Source organism: Wyeomyia smithii, chromosome 1 (genome assembly GCF_029784165.1).
Source record: "Wyeomyia smithii strain HCP4-BCI-WySm-NY-G18 chromosome 1, ASM2978416v1, whole genome shotgun sequence".
Taxonomy (NCBI): Eukaryota; Metazoa; Arthropoda; class Insecta; order Diptera; family Culicidae; genus Wyeomyia; species Wyeomyia smithii.
The window spans coordinates 151376591-151400152 of record NC_073694.1 but is presented as its reverse complement, the minus strand read 5'-3'; the positions used below and the strand labels follow the sequence as shown (position 1 = coordinate 151400152).

General features: G+C 38.4%; 1 protein-coding gene across 5 annotated transcripts in view; it reads right to left on the bottom strand.

Annotated features, from left to right (window-relative positions):
* Positions 1 to 23562, bottom strand: part of LOC129728470 (cadherin-99C) — a 382935-nt gene that overhangs the window by 139999 nt on the left and 219374 nt on the right. For all 5 annotated transcript variants that reach the window (XM_055686940.1, XM_055687031.1, XM_055687089.1 and 2 more), the window contains one exon: positions 936 to 1476. In XM_055686940.1, the coding sequence (XP_055542915.1) occupies positions 936 to 1326 (391 nt within the window). In that variant the 5' untranslated portion in view covers positions 1327 to 1476. The remainder of the gene's footprint in view (positions 1 to 935; positions 1477 to 23562) is intronic.

Below are 23562 nucleotides of genomic sequence, written 5' to 3'. Positions count from 1 at the left end.
CACGTGCCGACTGCTAAAAATCCACCTGCAATTACGGAATTAATTCAATCGGCGCAACAGCCAACGCCGCCATCTTGAAAGATTTTTGGCTTACAATTGCCTCGCAGATCACACTTAACAACCCAAAAGAGAGATGGAATCGGCAAACCCTGAGACTTAAGTTAAGAATCAATAAAACTTTATGAGTCTTTATTTTTTGCTTATTCGACATCCCATTACCAATTATAAAGTTTTCATATCGACTCACAAATCACAATTAATCAAGCAACTTTCGAGAGAGTGAGTTCAACAAAATTCACCCGAAACACAGACTGATGTGATTCCGATGGGAACATGTGAATACACTTCTAAAATCGATGGAAAATAAAACTGTGGCAAATTGATTCTGGACTTTTCCTTTTCGTTCCCCATGTTACTCTTTCTGAGCAGAAAAGCACTGAAAACGTAGCTCAAGGGCATTCATCGACGCGGGTGATCTCGCGGGTAAAAACGGGACAAAATTAACATAAAACTTAATCCGATTAGTGTTGCTACGCTGTTGTCGGGGCAGCGCAGTGGGTCCCGCATTATGGTCAATGATCAGGATTTTATTGTTCTACATTCCCAAAGCTGAAACGATTAACGCACCACCTGACTCTGTTTCGAGCAAAAAATCGAATAAATTACTATAGACTAACGAATCCGGAGAGAAGAATCAGAACAATTATGGTCTAAAAACAAGCACCGCGCTATGCCCAAAATAAACTGCACCTTTTGCCTCTTTTGGTATCTATAATGATGCTCTACTAATTGGTCAAACCTTGATCACCTAGCAGCCATAAACGAAGTGATAACTATAGTGAACCCGCTAGCGATGTGGAAAAAATGATCACCATCGAACAACCCACAACAGACAAGTATTTAATCTTTAATCGTAGCGTGATTGCACTACTTACAGTTACCCCGACTCTCCTCGATGTCGAGAATGATGTTCGTCTGGCCCGTTTCTACTTCGCACAACTGCAGCTTCCCATCGGTGGCCTGCACCTTGTGGGTTACTATCAGCAGTGTAGCCAGCACCAGCAGCCGCGGCAACAAAAAACTGCTCCCCATCGCTGCGGACGTCCATTTGCCTAACGACCAGGCTGTCCGGTTCGTCATATGTGAGGCCACCACCGATGACGGCCGGCCGCCGCACGATTGCCGTTGTCCCAGTCGCAATCGTCGATCTGGAACTGGATCTGGATCCTTCCTACTATGATTGAGCGTAATTGAGCCAACGTTTGTGACGGCTCGCTGCAGTCTGCCGGTTGGTGCGGTTTCAAGTGCTAATGCCTCTTTGGTCATGCTCTGGCTGAGTCGTTCCCGTGTGTGTTTGTGTGTGTTGTTGCTTGTTTGTGCGAAGCGGTGTCACGTTGTTGTTTACTCTAAAAGTCGTGGCGTCGTGCTGTTCGTCCTGCGCTGCCCTGGCCTAGTTTGTACTGCAGAGAGCGGGAACTGAAACGAAAGGTAAGAAAGATAAAACCCTGATGAGAAGGAGTGGCTAAGATTACAGTGCATTTTTGAGATTTTCAGACTTTTTCTAGAAGGTGCATTAGATGAATACAAATGTTTGAAGCTAATATATATCTTTTATTTTTATATGAACAGTCCAACCGCAAGCAAAATTTTTGTTTTAGTTCTGTCTGTTTAAGCGGTAATGGTTTGTTTTTACTATACAGAAGGTAATATTTAATCCAGCTTCTTCGGCACTGTTTAGGAAATTGTTAATAATTTCTTTGATGCCTTTTTAAGCAAGCTTCTTAATTCTTCTTGATAAATTTCAAAAACTCCCTGCAAAACTCATACTGGCTTTGCTTAATTTTCACCTTTGTATACTATTTATTGATTTGAATTAGCCTTTACTTAGTTACTTTTTCCTGATTCTCTCATCAAAAGCGTTGTTTTCGTTCCCCTCTGAGAGGTGAATCCCAACCCGTGAGCACGGCACTTGAACAACATATTTCCTTATAAAATAAAGAAACAATTTTTAATTACCGCAGAAATAATCAATATTTCCGGTTTAATAATCATAAACACATATATTACAGCTTTCACATCCAAGGACGAGATTAAAAGTGAAAGCACGGCTGCAGTTGAACTCAGTCGAATGTTACCAGGTAAAATTTAGCATGGATGGCAATCACCCCGACGACGGTACTTATCAGTGTGCAATTTGCGTGTCCGGTGTTTGCGAAAATCCTGCAAAGCCAGGGCGAGCGAAGCATCCCGGAGCTTGTCCATTCTCTCGGGTGTCAATTCCCCAGCAACGGTTTGCATGAACCCATTTGCGTTCGTAGTAGAACATCATTCGAGGAGAAAGGTTTCGAATGTCGCTAGCATTGAAGTTACGTGTATCACGCATTCACACACGCGGCGCTTTCTCTTTCAGAGAATCAGTCAAACCGGTTCTGGTTTAGATGTCATCAACGGCTTTAGCACAATCGCTTAATTACCAACTATTTCAGCGAGCGCCAAACTTCAGCACATTTAATGCAAAAATCGTGAAGTTCAGCATGCAACCATTAAAAATTGAGCCATTAATATATTATACTTATGAAATAGCAGCCCCCGCGGTTGCGCGGTAACTCATTACGGCCTCTCATTTTTTGCACTGATTGCTATAAAACTGGTAACTGCTATTCAAAGGCTATTGCCGTTTCTATGCACCAAACTTCTCCGCCAATGTGCAAAAGTTCCCGTAAAATAAAACCTGAAACAAAGAAATATGATTTGGGCGAAATGCAAACCTATAGGGAACCAGTTTCAGGCCACCTAACGCGCGACCGGACTGGGCGGATTCGGCAAGATTGATTGCCCGAAAGTGCTGCCCGAGTCGGGCTGGGTGTGAACCGTTTATCAAAAAATTGAACACGGTGCAGGCCCCCGCCGCAGGCCACCGTAATTTCTAATACTTCCAACCCTCGTTTATGAGCGGTTCACTTTCGTTGGCTTCTTGCCTTAGCGGGATTTCTATCGCGATTAGTAGACATGTTTTTACGTGTATGCATGCATTAATGTGTGCGCTATTATTCAATATTTCCTCGTGTTACTATATTTAGGACGAATGAGATTTCGATAACAATTGATTAATTTATGGTTTTCCGAAAGAAAGGCGCGAGTAAAATAAAAAACAAACAAACTATTACATACTACTGCTTATATAGCCAAGATGAGCCAAAAAAACGGAACAATTAGCACGAGTTTTTGGCAGATATGAATTTGTCGTTTCGTGAAATTATGTTCCAATTTTGACATAGCTAATGTTCAAAATGAAATTATATTGAAAATTCAAAGCGAAATTTCGAGCATTGAACTTTCCATTTGACACTAACCTTTTTGGAAATCGGTCCAGTTATCTTTGGGAAAAGTGGATATAAGAGCTTTTCGGTATTTTTTTAAAAATAATACTCAAATCGTTGTTGCTTAAAATGGATTTAAAAACCTGATGACGATAAAAACAAATTTTTTGAGATGTTTAATGGGCTCTGTGAGTCAAATAGCTGAATGCGATGCTGAACTAAAGCATGCAACATATTCAAAAACAATCCCACAAAAAATATATGAAAAAATGGGGGAATCGAACAAAATTCCAAAAAGTGCAAAAGGTGTTTTTTAGCATTAAAAAGTCATTTTTTCTTAAATCACGTTTGGGCAACCTGTAAACAAAATTTTAGAAAATGTTCTACAAAAATGCTATAAATAACATAATCTTTCAATTTGAGTTTGAGCACCTAGACCTTTTAAACATTGATATTTTTTGGGACACTCTAATGCTGTCTAGTTCTGTCGATTTAGAGAATTTGAATTAGGGTGCAAAAACCTTTCGAGGAAAACAAAGCAAATTCGTCAAAAACATAATCTACTTTCCTACCTAGATGCTCCCTTCATTTGATATATGCTAAAAAAACGGACTGTTAAAGCGCTGCAGTGAGCTCTGTTGTGTAGTTATCCCTCTCCTCACCTCATTTTATTACTTCTCAGGAGAGATATTTCAGATTCCATCCCATGGTGTTTTTGCAAGCTTCTCAGGTACACACGATTCGCTGCTCTTTGTAAGCAAGTGCGTCGATTTGCTCACCAGCGTGAGAGCAGTTGGTTTTCGCAGTGAAAGATAGTTTCCTCCTCGCCAGTGATTCTCTGAGGAGAAACGACAAGCCTGGTTGAGATGAAATGGTGTTGAAGCAAATTTTCAAAGGCACAAGACTAAATAACAGTTAACTTGTGAAACGCTACTTTATGTTTGCTGTGTTTAAGTAAGCATAAAATAGTGTTTCCACACGGAACGCGAAAAAACAATTGCGTTAGAGCCTAAACTGAAAAAATATGAGAGATTATACTTTTTTACACATTTTTCGTAAATTTTGGTGCCCCTAGCGAGCTCGGAAGAGCATCAAAAGGCAACAGAATTATTGCTCATTGCTTCTACGTTTGCTTACGGGAAATCTTCATTTGAGTTTCTGAAGACTACGTACTTTCGACATGGCCAGAAGCACCATTCATTTTATTCCAATTTGAGCTCAAGGGATTTTTTTTCGCATCCTAATGTCTTCCGGAACACTAAACCGTGATTTGCGTCTGCCTTGATGTAGGTGTCGTCATCCATAACCACACACACACATCGGTTTTGTAAACCACTGTCGATACAGTTTCCTTGCGCGGGATTTGGCCGCCATCTTTTGTTGATCACGCTGGTTCGGTGCCTTCCGGATGCTTGCTGAATAAACCAGGTGGAAAACTTTGCATTCAGAGCCGCTTCGCGAATCGAAAGGTTACGCTTGAAATAATCCAACACCTTCCGGTCCTTCACAGGGTCAGCTGTCTTTGATTTTCTTCCACTTCCAGCCCGCCGCTCGGTCGTCTGGAACCCCTCACACGATTCCACCACCCGAGACACAGTTGTATGGGTGATTCCCAGTTGTCCATCTCATAGTCGCAGTCGGATTTTGCATGACGGCGCGCAAAATTCTCTGGCGATTTTCTTCTTGTTTCAGTGATATCTCAATAACTACTGAACCGATTGTTATGAAAACTTTGCACAGAGGAATAATACACTCCAAGCTAGTTATACCGAGCTTCATAAATTTTTATCCACGGACAAAAAAGTTATACACGGTTCAAAGTGGTGCAATTTTTTCGAGTACAGTGTACAGGCTTTACGATTGGAAACTCGGTTCATGGAGCAGCATATCGTTATGCTTTCTCAGCTGCGACAAGCTCATGTATGATGAACTCAATCTATGGAACTACGAAATCGCTGCAGGAAATTCGAACGCGCTGCAGTAACTTTGCTGTAAGTTGGAAATTAAGGGTCGGTTCTTCAACTAAAGCATCATCAACGTGCACTGCCCACACGAGGGAAGACCCGATGATGAGAAAAGGCGTTATATGCGTAGCTAGATCAGGCGTTGATAGCCTTCTAAAACTGGAAGCAATGTACAGGAATGGGGCTTAGAACCTGCGATAATCCAATTGATTCATACGGTTATAGTCAGATCCAAGTCAGAAGTTCATGCCATCTTAGAATGCGCTATTTGTCTGAAAGGAAACTACAGGCACATCAAAATATCAAATAGTTAGGCGGCTTTGAAAGCGTTAAAATCATTCACATGCCAGTGCAAACTAGCGTGAGAATGCATTGAACTACTGAAGCAGATGGCCTATAGAAACCAGATTAAACTGTACTGGGTTCCAGGACACTGTGGAATCCAAGGAAACGAAAAAGCTGATACACTTGCTAGACAAGGTCCAAGTGTCTAATTGATAGAACCAGAGCTTGGGTAGCTCGCACAATCAGACCATGGCAATTACCCAATAATGCCCGCAGTGGTTCGAATCCCAGCAAAAAAAGGAACAGACCGGTTGAAACGCCTACACTCCGCATCAAAAGATGCCGGCCAACCCGTGGTGTGGTAGTCAGAAGTACTTTCTTTTCTCGCAAAGACTTCCACAATGCCATCTGGAGAACTCCTGATGACAATGACTCCGAACAGTAGAAAAGATATTGTAAACTATGTGAAGATTGACTGGCTCAAAAAACAACAACTGAGCAACTCTTCAGCGAGTTGTTGACACACGGTAGCGAAGCGCTGGTTGAGACGCTTCACTGGGTTATTGCCAATGTTTGGGAAGAAGAGTAGACGCGGATTACTAGAAATCTCGCCGCTGAGCGCCGCCTGCAAGGTGCTCGCCAGATTCTATGCGAGGGAGTTCATGCAGGATTATCGGGTGCCCCGCCAACATAGACCAAATATTCGTGGTACGGCAGGTCCTGCAGATATGCTTTGAATACAGAGTGCACACCTTCTGTCCCTCGCCTCTAAATAGTATCGATAGTATCGATCATGATCAGCTACGGTAGACACCGGCACCGGCTTTAGAAGGTGTGATTCGTAGGGCGGGTGTCGACACGAGTGGCACGATATTCATTGACTTCGTAGCACGAACACGGAACGGCGGAGACGTACATCAGACTGGATGCTGGAGGACCAACCATAAACACTCCACAGACTAAGTACATAAGAGGAAGAGGTTCCAGTGTAGACAGTGGCAACATCCCACCATAAATTCAGATTAAGGTGAAACCTCAAAAGCAAAGCCTTGGTGCTACATTCCGATTCGGAACTTGACCTTCTGTTTACTATACACAGCCTTCGCAGCCAACCGTTTAATGTACAGGACAATTGCGGGGCTCAGATCGACTTGAACTGTCCTACAGTACGGTCGCATTTTACCAACAGCTCGAGGCTAAGTCTTAGACTACCGTGAGATATTAAAATTTTGTTTTTCGCTTTCAACAGGCAATCTTTTTAAAAGACTACCTGTTGAAAGGCAAAGTAATAAATTTGTTTTTAAAGTTAACGAGTGATTAGTGAATTAATTTGGTTTGAGATATTTCTACATAAATTCTATAGTGAAGTGAAAGTGTAGTGAAGTTGTCCAGTTATGCCTGGAAAAAATAAAAAAGCTCGCTCTGATGCGGCATCAAGGAAACGTGAAGCATCTCCTCCAAGTGACACTGAAATTTCGACTAACAGGTATGATATTCTTTCTTCTGTTGGGGATCTAGAATTCCAAACTTCTCATACTGAGCATAAAGCCGTTATGAAGAAGGTTAAAGTTTCACGTATTGTGGTATTTGTAGCAAACTTTAAAGCATTTCGATCAGAACTTTCATCATTTCTATCGAATGTGAAAGTTAATTTTCAAATTGGTCGCCAAGGCGAAATTCGTATTTTGGCCGAATCTTTTGATGGCCATAAACATCTTTTACAGTATTTGACTGAAAAGATGTATAAATTTTACTCTTTTGATGCCAAAAACGAGAGACCGTTTAAGGCTGTGTTGAAAGGTCTCTCAAATGATCAAAGTATTGATGAAATCAAAGATTGTTCGTCAGAATCACTTGGTTTTGCCCCCAACCAAGTAATTTTGATGAAACGAAAGGCAAATGCCAAAATTTTCCAAACTGGAATACACCAGGAAAATTACTCAGTACATTTTGATCGTACCAAAGTACATAATTTAAAATGTTTAGAAAAAGCACGTGTTTTATTCAACGTGCAAATAAAGTGGGAAAATTTCAAGAGACATGGAGGAATCCATAATCTTACGCAATGTCGGAATTGTCAAGCCTATGGTCATGGAACTCGAAACTGCCATATGGCTGCAAAATGTATGATTTGTGGTGACACTAGTCACACGAAAGATATCTGCCCCGTGAAAGAAACTACTAATAGTTTCAAATGTGTAAATTGTGGGGGAAATCACAAATCTAATTTCTTTAATTGTCCTGTAAGGTCAAAAATTATTGCTTCTAGACAACGTAGGAATTCTAAACAACCTGTTGTCAATGTGGGTAATCAAAAGACTTTCAGTACTGTTCAGGCATCACCAGCACTTTCATTAGCAGGTGTGTCTGTAGGTAATAATTTAAATTCAGATAACAAATTTCAGAAAAATAATCCTGTTCAGGCAACACCAGGCTGTTCATATGCCAGTGTCCTTTCAGGTAATATTTCAAATTCAAACAGTAACAAACCATTCGTGTTTGGTGCTGAAAAGTCAGCCAGTATTGATTTAGGTAATCCAACTCCCGAAAAGATTGAATACCTACAACAATCCATGCTGCAGCTAATGTCCGTTTTGTTGAACTGTAACTCGATGTACGAGGCTGTTAATAAAAAAAATAAAATTTACAACTAATATTGTTATGAAATTGAAATTCAGCAATGATTTCAAATAATGCTGTAAATTTTCTAAATTGGAATGCTCGCTCTTTAAAAGCGAAAGAGGATGAATTTTCCAATTTTTTAACAGTCCACGATGTGCATATTGCAGTTGTGACTGAAACGCTTTTAAAGCCAAATATTAAACTAAAAAAAAAACCCAAATTTATTTATAGCCGCAGTGTATTTGCCTTTTCAATGCACTGGTGAGCGAAAAAATTATTTCAAGGGAGATTTGCAAAAACTCACAAGAAATAAATCTAAATTTTTAATCATCGGTGATTTTAATGCGAAACATCGATCTTGGAATAATGCTCAAAGCAATTCCAATGGAAAAATATTGTTTAATGATTGCTCGGCTTGATTTTATTCAGTTTTATTTCCAAATGGTCCTACATGTTATTCTTCTATTAGGAATCCATCTACAATTGATTTGGTACTAACAAATCAAAGCCATTCATGCAGTGATTTATTAACTCATGCTGACTTTGATTCTGATCATCTTCCCATAACATTTTCTATTCCCCATGAAACTATTTTAAATCCCACTAGATCTGTGTTAAATTATCACAAGACTAATTGGGATAGATATCGTTCTACGATCGAAGAAAATTCGAATGATGATATTATTTTACAAAATAGTGCTGACATTGACAGAGCATTAGAAAATTTTAGCAGCTTAATACTCAATGCCCGGAATTTATCAGTTCCTAAGGCAAGAGTGAAATTTAATGCACCAATTATTGACAGTGAACTTCAACTTCTTATACGTTTGAAGAACATACGGAGACGTCAATACCAAAGATCTCGTGATCCTGCTTTAAAATTATTTTTCAAGAATTACAAAAGGAAATTAAACATACATTCACTCTCTTGCGAAATGCGAATTCTTGAGAGAAGTTGAAAAACTAAAACCTTATTCAAAACCTTTCTGGGAGCTTTCGAAGGTTCTTAAGAAACCCTCGAAGCCCATTCCAGTCCTTAAAGATGGTGATTGCATTTTTCTAACGAATGAACAAAAATCTCAAAAACTTGCTCAGCAGTTTGAGAGTGTTCATAACTCCAATTTGAACGTAGTAAGTCCTATTGAAAATGAAGTAAACCAAAAGTAAAGAATTTCTTTCCGAAGAGGTATTGGAGACAAACTTGAATGAGGTGCGAACCATTCTCAAAAAATTCAAAAACATGAAAGCACCAGGAGATGATGGGATTTTCTATATCCTCATCAAAAGACTTCCCGAAAACTCTTTAAATTTCTTGGTAAAAATTTTTAACAGATGCTTTGCACTAGCACATTTTCCTACGAAATGGAAAAATGCCAAAGTCACTCCAATTTCAAAACCCGAAAAGAATCCAGCTGAGGCATCAAGTTATCGACCAATTAGTTTACTTTCCTCTATCAGCAAACTTTTTGAAAGAATAATTCCTAATAGAATGATAACCTTCAAAAAAGTTTAGATATATTTTCTGCATACTTACAAAAATGGAAGATTTCCCCTAATGCTTCAAAAACACAGTTAATTATTTTTCCTCATAAGCCAAGAGTTTCATTTCTCAAACCCACCCATAACCACGTTATCAAGATGAACGGTGTGGTCTTAAATTGGTCTGATCAAGTTAAATACTTAGGGCTAATTTATGATAAGAATCTTACTTTCAAGGAGCACATTGAAAATATCCTGTCAAAGTGCAATAAGTATATCAAATGTTTATATCCTCTTATCAACAGGAATTCTAGACTTTGTCTCAAGAATAAACTGTTAATTTACAAACAAATTTTTAGGCCAGCATTGTTATATGCAGTTCCCATCTGGACAAGTTGTTGTGCAACCAGGAAAAAGACACTTCAAAGGATTCAGAATAAACTTTTGAAAATGATTTTGAAGCGTCCTCCCTGGTTTAGCACGAACGAGCTACATAGGCTCACTAATGTAGAAATATTAGAAAATATGTCAAGCCAAATTATCAACAAATTCCGACAAAAATCGTTGCAATCCTCAATTGCAACGATTAGCTCACTTTTTAGTCAGTAAGATAGTTTTAAGTTTATTTTAAGTTTATTTTAAGTTTATTTTAAGTTTCGTTTTATTCCTTTTTTTTCTTGACAATTAGGTCTAATAATTTTCCTACAATTACATTATCTTAACTGCGAAAGCTAATAACATTCAATAATACTAAAAAGCGTACAAATATATATATATATATATATATATATATATATATATATATATATATATATATATATATATATATATATATATATATATATATATATATATATATATATATATATATATATATATATATATATATATATATATATATATATATATATATATATATATATATATATATAATAGTGTTGAAATGTCACCATTTGTGGCAGAACACACAATACTAATTCTGTATAGATATTTTAGTACATAAATAAATCATTACAAATAAAAAAAAAAATTGCGGGGCTAGCGCTACGATCCTACTGACACTAACAGTCTCTCCCGAGTCAAGACTCGAACCTACGACGACTGGCTTGTTAGGCCAGCATCGTACCTAGAGACCAGCTGTGGAGGCAATTCAATGAGGTGAAACCACATTGAATTTAAAAATGGCCGACCTCGAGTCACCACTTCAAATTTTCAAAAGCACAAGACTCGGAAATACTCATTGCGTTCCCTACGAAAATTCTATTTTATGTTTGCTTTACCACAGCAAAGATAAAAAAAACATTTTCACAGGGAATGCATTGACTACTTCTGAGTCTTGTACTTTCGAAAATTCGAAGTAGTGACTCGAAGTCGGCCATTTTTGGATTCAATGATTCACGCTGATAAAATTGAGCTGGTAGATGAATTTACATGAGCTAACTGGGGACTGCTGACGACGGCGAGACGGACCGTGATCGGCCTTTACCTACCTACACCCGGCGAGAGCAAAAAAAAGGTCTTCACTTCAAATTTTGTCGGGAATTTTACCCGACATTAAGTGCCAGATTTTTGCCAGACTTTTTATTTTCGTTTTGCCAGATTTTATTCAAAACTTAGTAGTAACGCTGGATCAGGTCAATAGTTTTTTCCGGTCACGAAACTTGGATCACGCGCGTGGAGGATTAACGTGCCCTCGAGGTTTTGGAACGAAAGGTGCGCAGATAGAAGATGGTTCGTGGGGGAGGCGGATGAATAGCGAGTTGCATCCATTGTTGGGAGAACCACTCACTGTCCAAACACCGAAAGTCGGAAGGTTTCGGTGGGGTAAGCAAGTCGTAGAGATGTCGGGCCCCAGGGTGATGTTTAATTTCTGATTGCGAGGAAGCAATATTAGGGAGCTGCGTAGCCGCAAGGTTACAGAGTCCGCTTTGTCAAGCGGATGGTCGTGGGTTCGAATCTTAGTATAGAACCAGGCCATCCGATGTCAAAAAGGACTTAAGCATGGGTTTATTCTCAGGCTCCCCAAATTGTATTAAAGGGACATAAAAAGGGTTTATATATACTTTTAGGTGAAGAAAAAAAGTTTTTGTGCACTTTTGAGTAACCATAAAGAATTTTGCATCAATAAAAAATATTTTTTTCGTGCTTCGATATAACGTAACTCGATATAACGTAACGAAAATAAAAATAAAGTTGCCTTATATCGAGGTATGACTGTATCACATTACACACAAGCACTGATGAACAATAATAATAAGCATGCCACTGCTCAATAGCGGTATTGCTATTAACAGAAGTACAGCAGACACCCGGGCATATCTCACAATAGATCAACGATTCTGGTCGCAGTAAGAAAGTCCATGCAGGAAAAAAGCAATATTAGATCATGAAGGCAAACATTTTCTGATTGTTCTGAAAATCCCTGACTTTTCCAGATAAAATTTGATTTTTCAAACACTGGTAAGCACGCCCAAGAAGCAAAATTAGATCTAAATTAAGGGCGAAATTTTTAATAACCAACCAGAATTTACTTCTTGTGTTTTTTTTTTTTTTTTTAACTCTAATATTTATTTAGGCCCAACCGCGAAGCATAACGGGGCCGAATATCTTTTGGAGTAGGGAAAAGCCAGCTTGAGTAGAGCCTGTATCCCGACTGCTCCTCCTCAAACAGGCATAAAAACCCTCTCATCTTTTCTCTTTAAAAAATACAATTTAAAAATACATGTCATTTAAGCCTACGACTAACATTAACATCAAAGTTTTTCTCTTTATAACTAAATACTAATCCTTACTACTATTCGTTGAGGGTGATGGTTCCTTATCTCTTTGAAATCAAAACTTATATCTAAGATCAGTACTTCTTGTGTTGAAAATTATCTGAGTTTCCCAGACATTTTTAGGTTAAGTCATTCATTTTCTTGATCATGCTTACATTTCCTTCTCCACCTGTCAAACGCCTTGGAGAACTAGATTTTCACTCACACAGAGTGCGTAACTAATCATATTTAGTAGTAAAGTACTCCAGTCGCAAAGTTCATTCTCATCCACAATCAAAAATTTGAATTTTTGTCTCTCTCAGTTGAAGAAGGAGCAGTTATCGTTAGCTTAGTGTGATGCAGATTGAATGTCAGTTCACAGTTGTTAAGAAAGGAGAAAATTGTTTTCTCTTGAGGATGAAGATGAGCAAAACGAAGCCTCGTTCCATGATAATTTCAGCACTAGACATCCTGTTTATGTCAACTAAAATGTATGACCTAAAGCTTATTCAAACTGATATCTATATAAATATTTGGTAAAAACTCCAAGATGGTGAAATGTAAGTCAATTGTTTTCTGAAAAGCTAAGTTTTTAGGTATTTTTTAAAATTGCAAATGGTATTTTGGTAATGTGATATGATTCGAGTGATTCGTAGGTGGGAATAATACTGCTCTTTAGTCTTTTTCAAAAGTGTTTAGTAAGCTTGATTGAAAACTCAAAGTGAAGTTTTTCAACGCGTATTTCAAAATTTACGCTTTTTACGTGAATTTAGGAATCCACATGTTTTTACGCAGACTCCGGAATTTACGCGTTACGCGTTTACACCCGGATCTGCTAACAATAAACTTCCAGGACCAATCTTCACGTTCGTTGGGGGTAGCCAATAATCCGTTGGCCTCTGCAACGCCTATTTTCCAATGCATTTGAGTGTGTCAAGCTGTTTTATATCACTTTTTTGTATCCTCTGTTGAACATTCTGGCGCAAGCAAATCCCCTAGTCATTACAAAATCATCTCGCTAACTCTTGCTAACCTGTGTAATTATAGTCAAGGTAATCGCAACAATGAATTCTCCATTAGCAAGTAATTTAATTATCCAATCTATTACCGAGCCTGCATGACGTTCGAAGCCACGTACTAATACGCGCATATGGCAAATAATAAGTAGAAGTGACTTCAAATTTGGCAGCCACAATCGATCACTTTCGATTTTCTCAGTCGTATTAGTCATACCCATCATGGTGAGTAAATCAATCATCGAAGCGCTCGTATTTTGGATGCGCCAGGCGCTCACTTTCGTGTGGGATGCAAGTTGTGAATGATATGCCTGGTTGCTGTTATTATTGTTGTTGCCTTCGAACCCGGAGGTCAATAAATCGTAAGAAGGCACCTACTCAGATCAGGCGTTCACTTCACTTCAGTTGGTCCATTTATTTATTCAAGATCAGATAAAGCGCAAAGTGTGAATGCGATTCTGTATGGTCGGTCGCGGTCGTAACGTACCGCGTGTGGATTAAAGCGGCACATTCCTTGGTCTTCATGACTGCGCAAGCTCATATTCGGACGGCTCATAAAGCACACCTCTGTCGTGCCCTGAGATTTTCAACGTGAAATAAAGCAAACATGTGATACGTTCTTCGCAATCTTCCACCGAGGAAGGGGTCGTACCACTAAAATTAGCTACTGTTGTATATTCATGTTATGGTAGATATTTTAAGCTTTCTTAATGAGTCTGGGCAATCGCTGTAGGGACAATATATCTACATGAAAACGCATCGAAACATCCCTTTGACTACAACCCTTCATGCATACGAACGAAAGTGCCTGCAGCATCAATGAGTCACTCCTATCGGTTAATAACGGTCCAACCTCCGACGGTTAGTGACGACTATCCCGGGTGGAAACTACAATTTGTTTTCCTTAACCTTAGTGTGCCAACCACTGCCGTTCGGCATTACGGCCATTGTCTCCGTTTGCCTTGGCGATACGAAGTGAAAGGGAAAAAGTACTGCACCTCGAAAATAAGTCTGCACAGAGTTTCAAGTCAATTACTCAGTGCGACATGGATCTGATCCCAAAGCTGCAGCGATCTTCTTACCGCAATGACAGCTCTTCGGGTCTGCCAGGTTGAGGCCAATATGGTTCAGAATGGTTACTTGCCGTGACGCTCAACGAGGGTTAGGCTAGTTGAATGTCAAATGCTTTGTCGTGCGCTCCTTTTATGGCCACACGGGAACTGGCCTAAGAAGCATGAAATAATATCGCTAATCAAGCGTAGCCCGAATCACCAGCGATACTTGATTGACACTGATTCGTGCGAGCTGAGCTTGGTCTGCTAATCCAATGGAACTGGCACTCTGTCATACGCCTTGTGCTTGAATGTTGTCTATATTTTGCTGTTGTTGGATTACCACATTGCAACCGAAGGTTTTTTCTCTCTCTAGCGGATATACTCCATCAGTTGAACAATGCGACATCCGTCTGTACAGTGATGGCTTTTCTTCGAACTTCGCTTAATTAGATTCGAATTGTAGATTGCTTACGCCTCTGCCTACAAAAAAATAAAAATACACCTTCTGTCCGGTCCGTGTGAATTTGTCACTTATCAAGCACTGAGTCCTGTACGTAGTACGATTTCAATCAAAGATACTTATCAACTCCCCAGCTTGAAAAGGTTGGCATGTTGTGCTCCACGCAAAGTCCGTCGACAGCGCCAATAAATTTCTGTCACAACTTATGTTTCAACAGTGCCCGGGACGGACCTTTGCCGCCAACATCCCTCCCTTTCCCAGTGTGTCACTGACGTTGTAAATGCCGCAGTCATAACAACAACACAGAACGGTTTACCAAGGAACCTTTCACGCAACACGGTCGGATCCGGGAGAAGATAGAGCGAACGTGAAAATGTACGCATCAATTCGCGCATCTTCTTTCATTCACGTGTCGTGCCGATAGTTGCGCTCGCGCACCAGTCAAGGGTACCGCGATCGAACGGACAGCACTCCATAAAGTCACGATGATGAATGATTGCTCCCTCCAGATCTTATGTTACCGAGAGAGTACAGCGCACACAGGATCGGCTTATCTTTAGTGTTTCAGGGCCCGGCACGCAACGGTGCGTGTCGAGTGGAACGATGACATGCATCCGCTGCGTCGAAATGGTGAACATCGTGGGGGTAGGGAGCCGCCTGAAGTTGCTCCTAATCGATGCGACTACCAGCGAGAGAAGGTGGTAAATTATTGCGCGTTCGATTCATCGCGACTCAATTTGGCGTAGATTGGAGACTGAACAAGTCGCCGTCCTTTCCGATAAGAACGTAATTTTTGCCTAGTTTACGTGTTACTGGTTGTCATCTCAACACATCGTTTACTATACATGATGAAAAGGGTCTCATGAAATCGGGTTGTAATTTTTTCAAGTGCCGGTGATACACACCAAATTTTCATTGCTGGAAACCAGCAAAATTTTGCTGATTTTTGGTGAGCTGTGTTTCCAGCAATCTGTTCAGCAAAATGAAATTAGCTGATTATTCAGTAATGCTCAATTGCATAAAAATGACATGTCGTTTGCTGCATGTTCAGTAAAACAAAATACAAATTGCTGGTTGTCAGCTATGACAATTTGCTGTTCATTCAGCAAAGCATAAATCAATTTGCTGGTTAACCAGTTAGTTCAAGGGAACCATGTTTCCCTCAGGCACCAGCTTCCATCCGCCCATCGGATCATAGCCAAATTACTGTTGAACTAGAGATGTATGATTATCATTTCAACCTTTAAGTTCATCTAGCCCAACAGTGACTCAGCTATGGTCCAATATCCGCTATCAGGAGCTTAGAGATGATCCCGTACCAGCTGCACAGCGATTTGGCGCGTTTTACTAATGTCAGCTTGACGTAAAATATTTTGACATATCAATTCTTCCGCTGGATTCCAGCAAACCTTCATTTACTGTTTACTGTTCAGCAAATAGATTTGCTGTATTTTTGCGAATCACTGAATCGATTACTGATTTTCAGTAAATTTATCAATGAAATACTGGTTTCCAGCAAAAATTAAATTACTGAACGAAATTCAGTAAATTGTAGAACTGAATTACAGTAAACTTTTGAAAAAATACTGTGATTCAGTAAACAAGTGATTTGCTGATACACTTTCAGCAATGTACTTTGCTGAACCATAAAGAGAATTTTTGGTGTGTATGGTTAATTATTGGCTGAGAGCGGCATAACGCTACCAGTTATTGATATTTTATTGTTTGTTGGATACACACATAATTAAAAAAATATCAAATATCATTGATGCATGGCTATGGATCAGGATCGCAGCAATCTAAAATAACGTTGATATCTAGGGTTGGCAAAATGTTAACAGCAATTGTATTGTGGCGTCAGCACTAAATTAAAGTTCGGAAGTCGGACTTCCGACTTCCGAACATTCTTCCGACTTTTCAAACACATAGAACATCCGCGTGTTCACACAACATGAACAGCGCAATTGATTTCAATGTATTTGTTTTTTTTTGTAAGCCGGACTGACAGCCCAATGGCGGCTGAGATGGTTGCAGTGTTGCGAGAACAACAAAAATAAACATCAGAAGTGAGCCTGACTGCCAGTTCATCAGCGACGTTCTGATAATTTTTATTTAAATGCACAACAATAAACGATAAATAGATATCTCTCCTATTCCTCATATATTGAAGTTGGTGATCAGCGAAAAAATCGCGAAAACAATAATGATCGGAAGTAAGAAACGAAACAATCACTTGAGGTAACAGTTTACAACCCATTCTTCCAAAGTTGATATTCTTTACAAAAAGAGGATTTTCCACAGACTTTACGATAGTGACACTAGCACCATCTGCTGCCGTGTTCGTGCTGCGTCGTGTATTTCGACATTAGCGCTAGCGTACGTGCATGTGTCGAGTTGGGAACCACAAAATATATGTGGGATTGCATCACAGCGTCCCAAACGGTGCTGTCACACGATCGCATTTATTAGATTGGAAACTTGAAATGAAATGATCGTTTTTTTGTGGCGATGGAGCTAGGTTTCAGTGTTACGCCTGTTAATTTGTGGTAACATGACACTTTGCACCTTTTACATCGGTTTTACTTCCATCGAAATTTGGATTGATTTGGCGTAAACGTTCTTTTAAAATATTTGAAAATATTTAGATAAAATGACATTTTCCTTTATTTGAATTACAAGGTTCATCGATGCGAACTTTTATGACACATCTTTGTTTACTATGCTTGTCCAACTGAAAAACCCAAAATAATCCACCTAGCGGTGAGACCCAGCCTTTCTCTTTCGAACTGATTATTTGTTTGAATAGATTAACATGAAACCTTCAATTATTAGAAAAAAATACACCTTGATAATTTGTGCTGGATTTGTTTTTCACTCTGAATAACGAATTTCTGGTATCCAAAAGCATAACTATACCGCACCTTTTGGAATAAATATGTTTTAAATTTTTTTTTGTCACTGGTATAATGAAAACATCACTGTACTTATATACAGGTTGGACTCGATTATATATATCATTTTAGATTCAACTTTTTATAGTAGAAATATTTTTCCTGATGAACAACAGCATAGAAAGACTAAATATCTTTCAATATGAAAATTTGTGAAACAGTATGATACCCAGAGGCCAAAAATCAACTTCAGAGGCCATTTTAAATTTTTAGATAGTAGCTTCCAGTTTCATTACCCAATTTGAGTTTTTCAGGAACCGGGATAATGCTTAGAAACCGGAAATCAACTCCATACTTTGTTTTGAAATCCGATTTTGCGACTTATGGTTTCTGGAAAACAACCTTAAATTGCCAAATTCAATCGAATAAAGGTATATTCACTCTTCGGGTCCTAGAATATTGATGTTGTATTTGAAGTATTAATTGAAGTGTAAAAGGTGAAATTTGACGTTATATTTATGCTAAAGAACTATCGAAATAAAAATTGACTCCTAATTCAAAGTACTTTAATCACGAGCAACACCAAAAACATTCAAAAAGTACAACATATTTTGATCAATCAATTTCGTTTCTTTCCATAAGTTTTGAACCACGTATCAAATTGTTATGAAATTTGTTATTTGTACGTTTGAGAGACAGCCCGTAGTTATGTCCAAATAAGTCGTGTAATCTTTGAGTTAATAGACTTTCGTTGTTTTCAGAATTTAATACATAACGGTTGAAAAAAAAGTCTGATTATAATCAAATGAAATGGCAACCAAACCTTTCATTTGACACTAAGATAGTTGAAATTAGTTCAGCGAACGGGGAAAACGAATGAATTTGAAAAGTCATCGGAACATATTTCTTTTCATAACTTTTGAGCCACAAGTTTAATCATTATAAATTTTTTTAGGTAACCCTTACCTAACCCGTTAATTTGATACCAATATTGTTTGAATCGGTTGTGTGGTTTGTGAGAAAATGAAGTTTCGTGTTTTTCACTTTTTGATAAATTACAGACAAAGTTACAGACCGATTACAGTGAAATTCAATAGGGTGTTATGAGGCAGCCAGACCTGACACTAATTTTGTGGAAATCGGTTCAGTCATCTCAGAGAAAAGTGAGTGAGTTTAAGTGTTCTTCGGAATATGTTTCTTTTCGCGAAGTAAGAGTCCAATTGCAAAACAAATCAATAGAGTCTTTTGAGGCAACTAGACCTTTCAATTGACACTGGTTTTATGAAAATCGGTCCAGCCATCTCTGAGAAACATGAGTGAAATTAAACAGTTTCCAAAACACGTTTCTTTCCATAACTTTTGAACTACATGTCCAATCTTTTCAAAATTCGAAAGTTAAGGGTTTTTTAGGTAGCCCGTTCATTTAAAATCAATTTTGGTAAAATCGGTTTTGTAGTTTCTGAGATAATGATGTTTCGTGATTTTTAACGTGATACATAACCTCTAAACTAAAAATCCGATTACAATGAATATGCCAGTGATATATGCCATTCGGCCCTTTGGGGCACTTTTATATCTTCGGTTTTGCAAGTGATTGCTACACCTTTCTAGGAGAAAGGCAAAAAGTAATTGGGCACAATTTGTTTCCTTTATTGCAAGTATCTATATCTCATTCGATGAAAAAAAACCAGGTTACTCACCCAAACCGCATGGTGAGTATTGGCATCGCAGTCAATGAAGAATAGTTTATTATTGTCTCTTGAGAACTTGACAAAATATGGACTACTATTTTCCTGGTGCCTCAGCTACCAGGCAAATAAGCTTTGTGTTACGAAAGAATTTTCTTGGCTGGTTTTTTCTTCTAAAGAGTTTCTGTTTTATTATACAGGGTATTCAATAAGTTGTCTTGCAACAGCCTCGTAGTATCTAAAATAATCGGCTGTGGGCGCCGGCGTTGGCCAGCAACCGCCCTTTTCACAAAAAAACCTCCTGCAGTTCCAGAGCATTGCATTGACGATGATTTGGGGACCGTATGCAGGAGAAGGAAGCTCCCATTGGTGTTTATTGAGAAAAACCCAAATTAATCCAGTTAGTGGTGAGACCCAGCCTTTCTCATTCGAACTTATTACTTGTTCAAATAGAATTACACAACACTCCCATTCAAAAAAAAAAATTCACCTTGGAAATTTCTGCTGGATTTATTTTCTTCTTCCAATAACGAATTTCTGGTAGCCAACAGCAAAACTATAACGAACTTTCAAAACCTAACATTCACACATATGAGCATACATTAACACTTACACATGCAAATACCATGAAATAAATATGTTTCAAATACACCACGCGAAAATTCCTCTGCTGACTTATTCTATTGCTCACCCCTAACTACACACACTACTGTGCAGGCGTTGTTTATGCGACTGAAAGGAATGTCTCATCACACACAGGAGAGTTAGCTGACGCTGATAACTCTTAGACCTGTGTCATCGAGACCAAAGCCATTCTGAGTCATGCCTGCGAGTGCAACATAACAACGGAAGGTGCTCCGTAGGGTTAAATTTTTTTTGAATTAATTTCTATCTTTAACAACGGCTTTTACCCGTTAACATTCAAGTTTGTTAAAGGCAGACAGTGTGTGCAGTTGGGAAAGCGAAAAATAAGCGAACTGAAAATATGATATAGATTTGGAAAAACATACCGCATCCAGACGGGACTTGAACCCGCAGTCTCCCTGACTACGCCCTGCCGGAATACTTCGTAAAATGGCCAAATACTGCCTAATCTGGTTATAGTACAACATCAAATTAAAAAATGTTGAGGCCACATATTTCGATCGTTGCTATAGTTTTAAACAGTTTCCGAGCTACTTTTCTTTCCATAACTTTTAAACCACATGCTTAAACATTATGATGGTTTTAAAGACAAGTTTATTTGGTCCATTGAATCCAACTATGTTCAGATCGGTTGTGTAGTTTCTGTAATACCTAATTAAGTTTTGTGATTTTTACAATTTGATACATAACGGACAAAGTTAAAGTCAGATAACAGTGTAATTGAATAGGATTTTTATTGCGCAACTGGATCGTTTATTTGATACTAATTTAGTGAAAATCGGTCCAACCATTCTGAAAAAATTGAGTGAGCTGAAGCAGTCTTTGAAATATGTTTCTTTTCAAAACGTGATTTCCTTTTTTTATACATATCTTTTATACATAATTTTGAACCACATGTTTAATCATTAGTTGAGGATTTTCAAGATAGGCCGTTCATTTGGCACCACATTGGTTGTTCAGTTTCTGAGATAATGAAATTTCGTGATTTTCACATTTTGATACATGGTGCCTAAACTAAAAATTCGATTATAATGAAATTCAATAGGGTGTTATAAGGCTACTAGACCTTTCATTTTCAACTGATTTCGTGAAAACCAGTTTAGCCATTTCTGAGAAAAGTAAGTGAGTTTAGGCAGTCTTTGGTATATGCTTTGCTTTTATAGCGTGATTTGACATTTTTACAAATAACGGACCAAGTTACAAACCGATTACAATGAAATTCAATAGCAACCTATGGGACAACTAGGTCTTTCGTTCGAGACTAGTTTTGAGAAAATCGATCCAGCCATCTCTGAGAAAAGTGAGTGAGTTTAGACAGCCTCTGGAAAACATTTCTTTACATAACTTTTGAACCATATGTTTAATCTTCATGAAATTTATAAGTTAAGAGTTCTAAAGATAGCCCGTTCATTTGATATCAGTTTTGTTAAAATCGGTTGTGTAGTTTCTGAGTTATTGATGTTTCGTGATTTTTACATTTTGATACATAACCTCTAAACCAAAAATCCGATTACAATGAAATTCAATAGCAACCTATGGGGCAACTAGACCTTTCATTTGGGAATAGTATCATGGAAATCGGTCCAGCCATCTCTGAGACATACACACACACGCACACACACACATACACACATACATAATACATACAGAAAATTCTCAGCTCGTCGAACTAAGTCGAGTGATATACGACATTCGGCCCTCTGGAGCACTTTCATACCTTTAGTTTTTTCAGTGATTGCTATACCTTTCTAGGAGAAAGGCAAAACGTGAAAATCAACCACTCGTATCATGAGACCGAGGTTCTGGAGAAGGTTGTGACCCTGGTACTTCGGGATCACTACGGAAAAGATCATTACGTCCTTCAACAAAACGGTACACCGCGAACATAAAGTGAACACTATGGACTAATTCAAGAAGCTTATTACCTAGATTGGGGACGAGATGCCAATGGACCAGGTGCATGCCGCGTGCGATTATTTTGAAAAACGTCGTGAGCTTGAGAGTCATGCAGCACAAAGGGGGTGTACTACTTCATTAAAAATTGATTAAGGAAAAAATTTATTGTATTTTATATTTTTTAAATGTATCCGAACTTATTGAACAGAACAAGAAGTAAAAAGGTTTTTCAGGATTTTCTAACCATCTCTCCCGTTTATATTCGTGACATGCCTCATGGATGCTCCCCTTTCCACACCAAAAACTGTGAGAGTTCAAGTTAAGAGTTATTTGGTTCAATATCATACGCCAGCGGTTCTCAACCTTTTTGTATCCGCGTACTCCTTGGCGATATTTTCCAAAACAATTGTACCTCTGGCTTGGAATGTTTCCGCAGAGTACGAGAAAGTAGGTGTAGATCATGTTGTGGTTAAGGTTTGTTTGCTACAGTCCTATTTTAAAAGCAAGATTGAACAACAAATGAAGCAATGTAAAGAAAAATTGCTTTGTTCGCCATTCCTGATTTTTATTTCGAGTACCCCCTGAAGGCTTTCGCGAACCCCTACGGGTACGCCTACCCCAGGTTGAGAACCGCCGTCATACGCGAATATCATTGCGAAAGTTAGTTTAAACATAATATGTTTTCCAGATACACAATTTTCAACCGAGAAAATGTTAACGAAACGAATATTTCTTAACAAAATCATTAGACAGAATTAGGAAAAAGGCAATAAAAAATGAATGAACCGAACTAAACCAAAATTAGCGGCTGGCTTAAGGACTTTTGATAGCCTATTTTGAATTAGTTGAGTATAGTCTGTTTAGACTTCGATTCGATTTGTCAATAAAATCATCGTTCGGATGATAATAATAGCTTACGTAAGTAACACTAGTATCATCTGTTTCCGTGTTCGCGCTGCGTCGTGTATACAAACAGCAGCGCTAGTGCACGTGCATGTGTCAAATTGGGAACCACAAAAATATGTGAGATTTTATGGTAGCTCTCCAGACGGTTTACCTACAAACGGCCGAAACACGAACGGCCGAATAACAAACGGCCGAACCACAAAAGGCCGAATCATTCGAAATGCCGAAAAATCATTGGAAATTAATGATGATTCAAATGAAACCCGAAATTATTCACCTAGCGGTGAAACCCAGCCTCTTTCATTCGAACTTATAATTTGTTGGAATAGATTTACACGATTTCTATAATTTCTGGTGCATTTCTTTTCCACCCTAAGTAACAAATTTTTGGTAGCCAACGGAACTACTATACCGAACATTCAAAACTTTACATTCACACACATATGAACATAGATTAACACATACCCCAGAAAATAACATGAAATAAATAAGAAATTGATTATGGTACAATCGACACGTCACTGTATTTATATATAGATCAGAATCGATTGTACATAGACTCGATTATACATATCATTT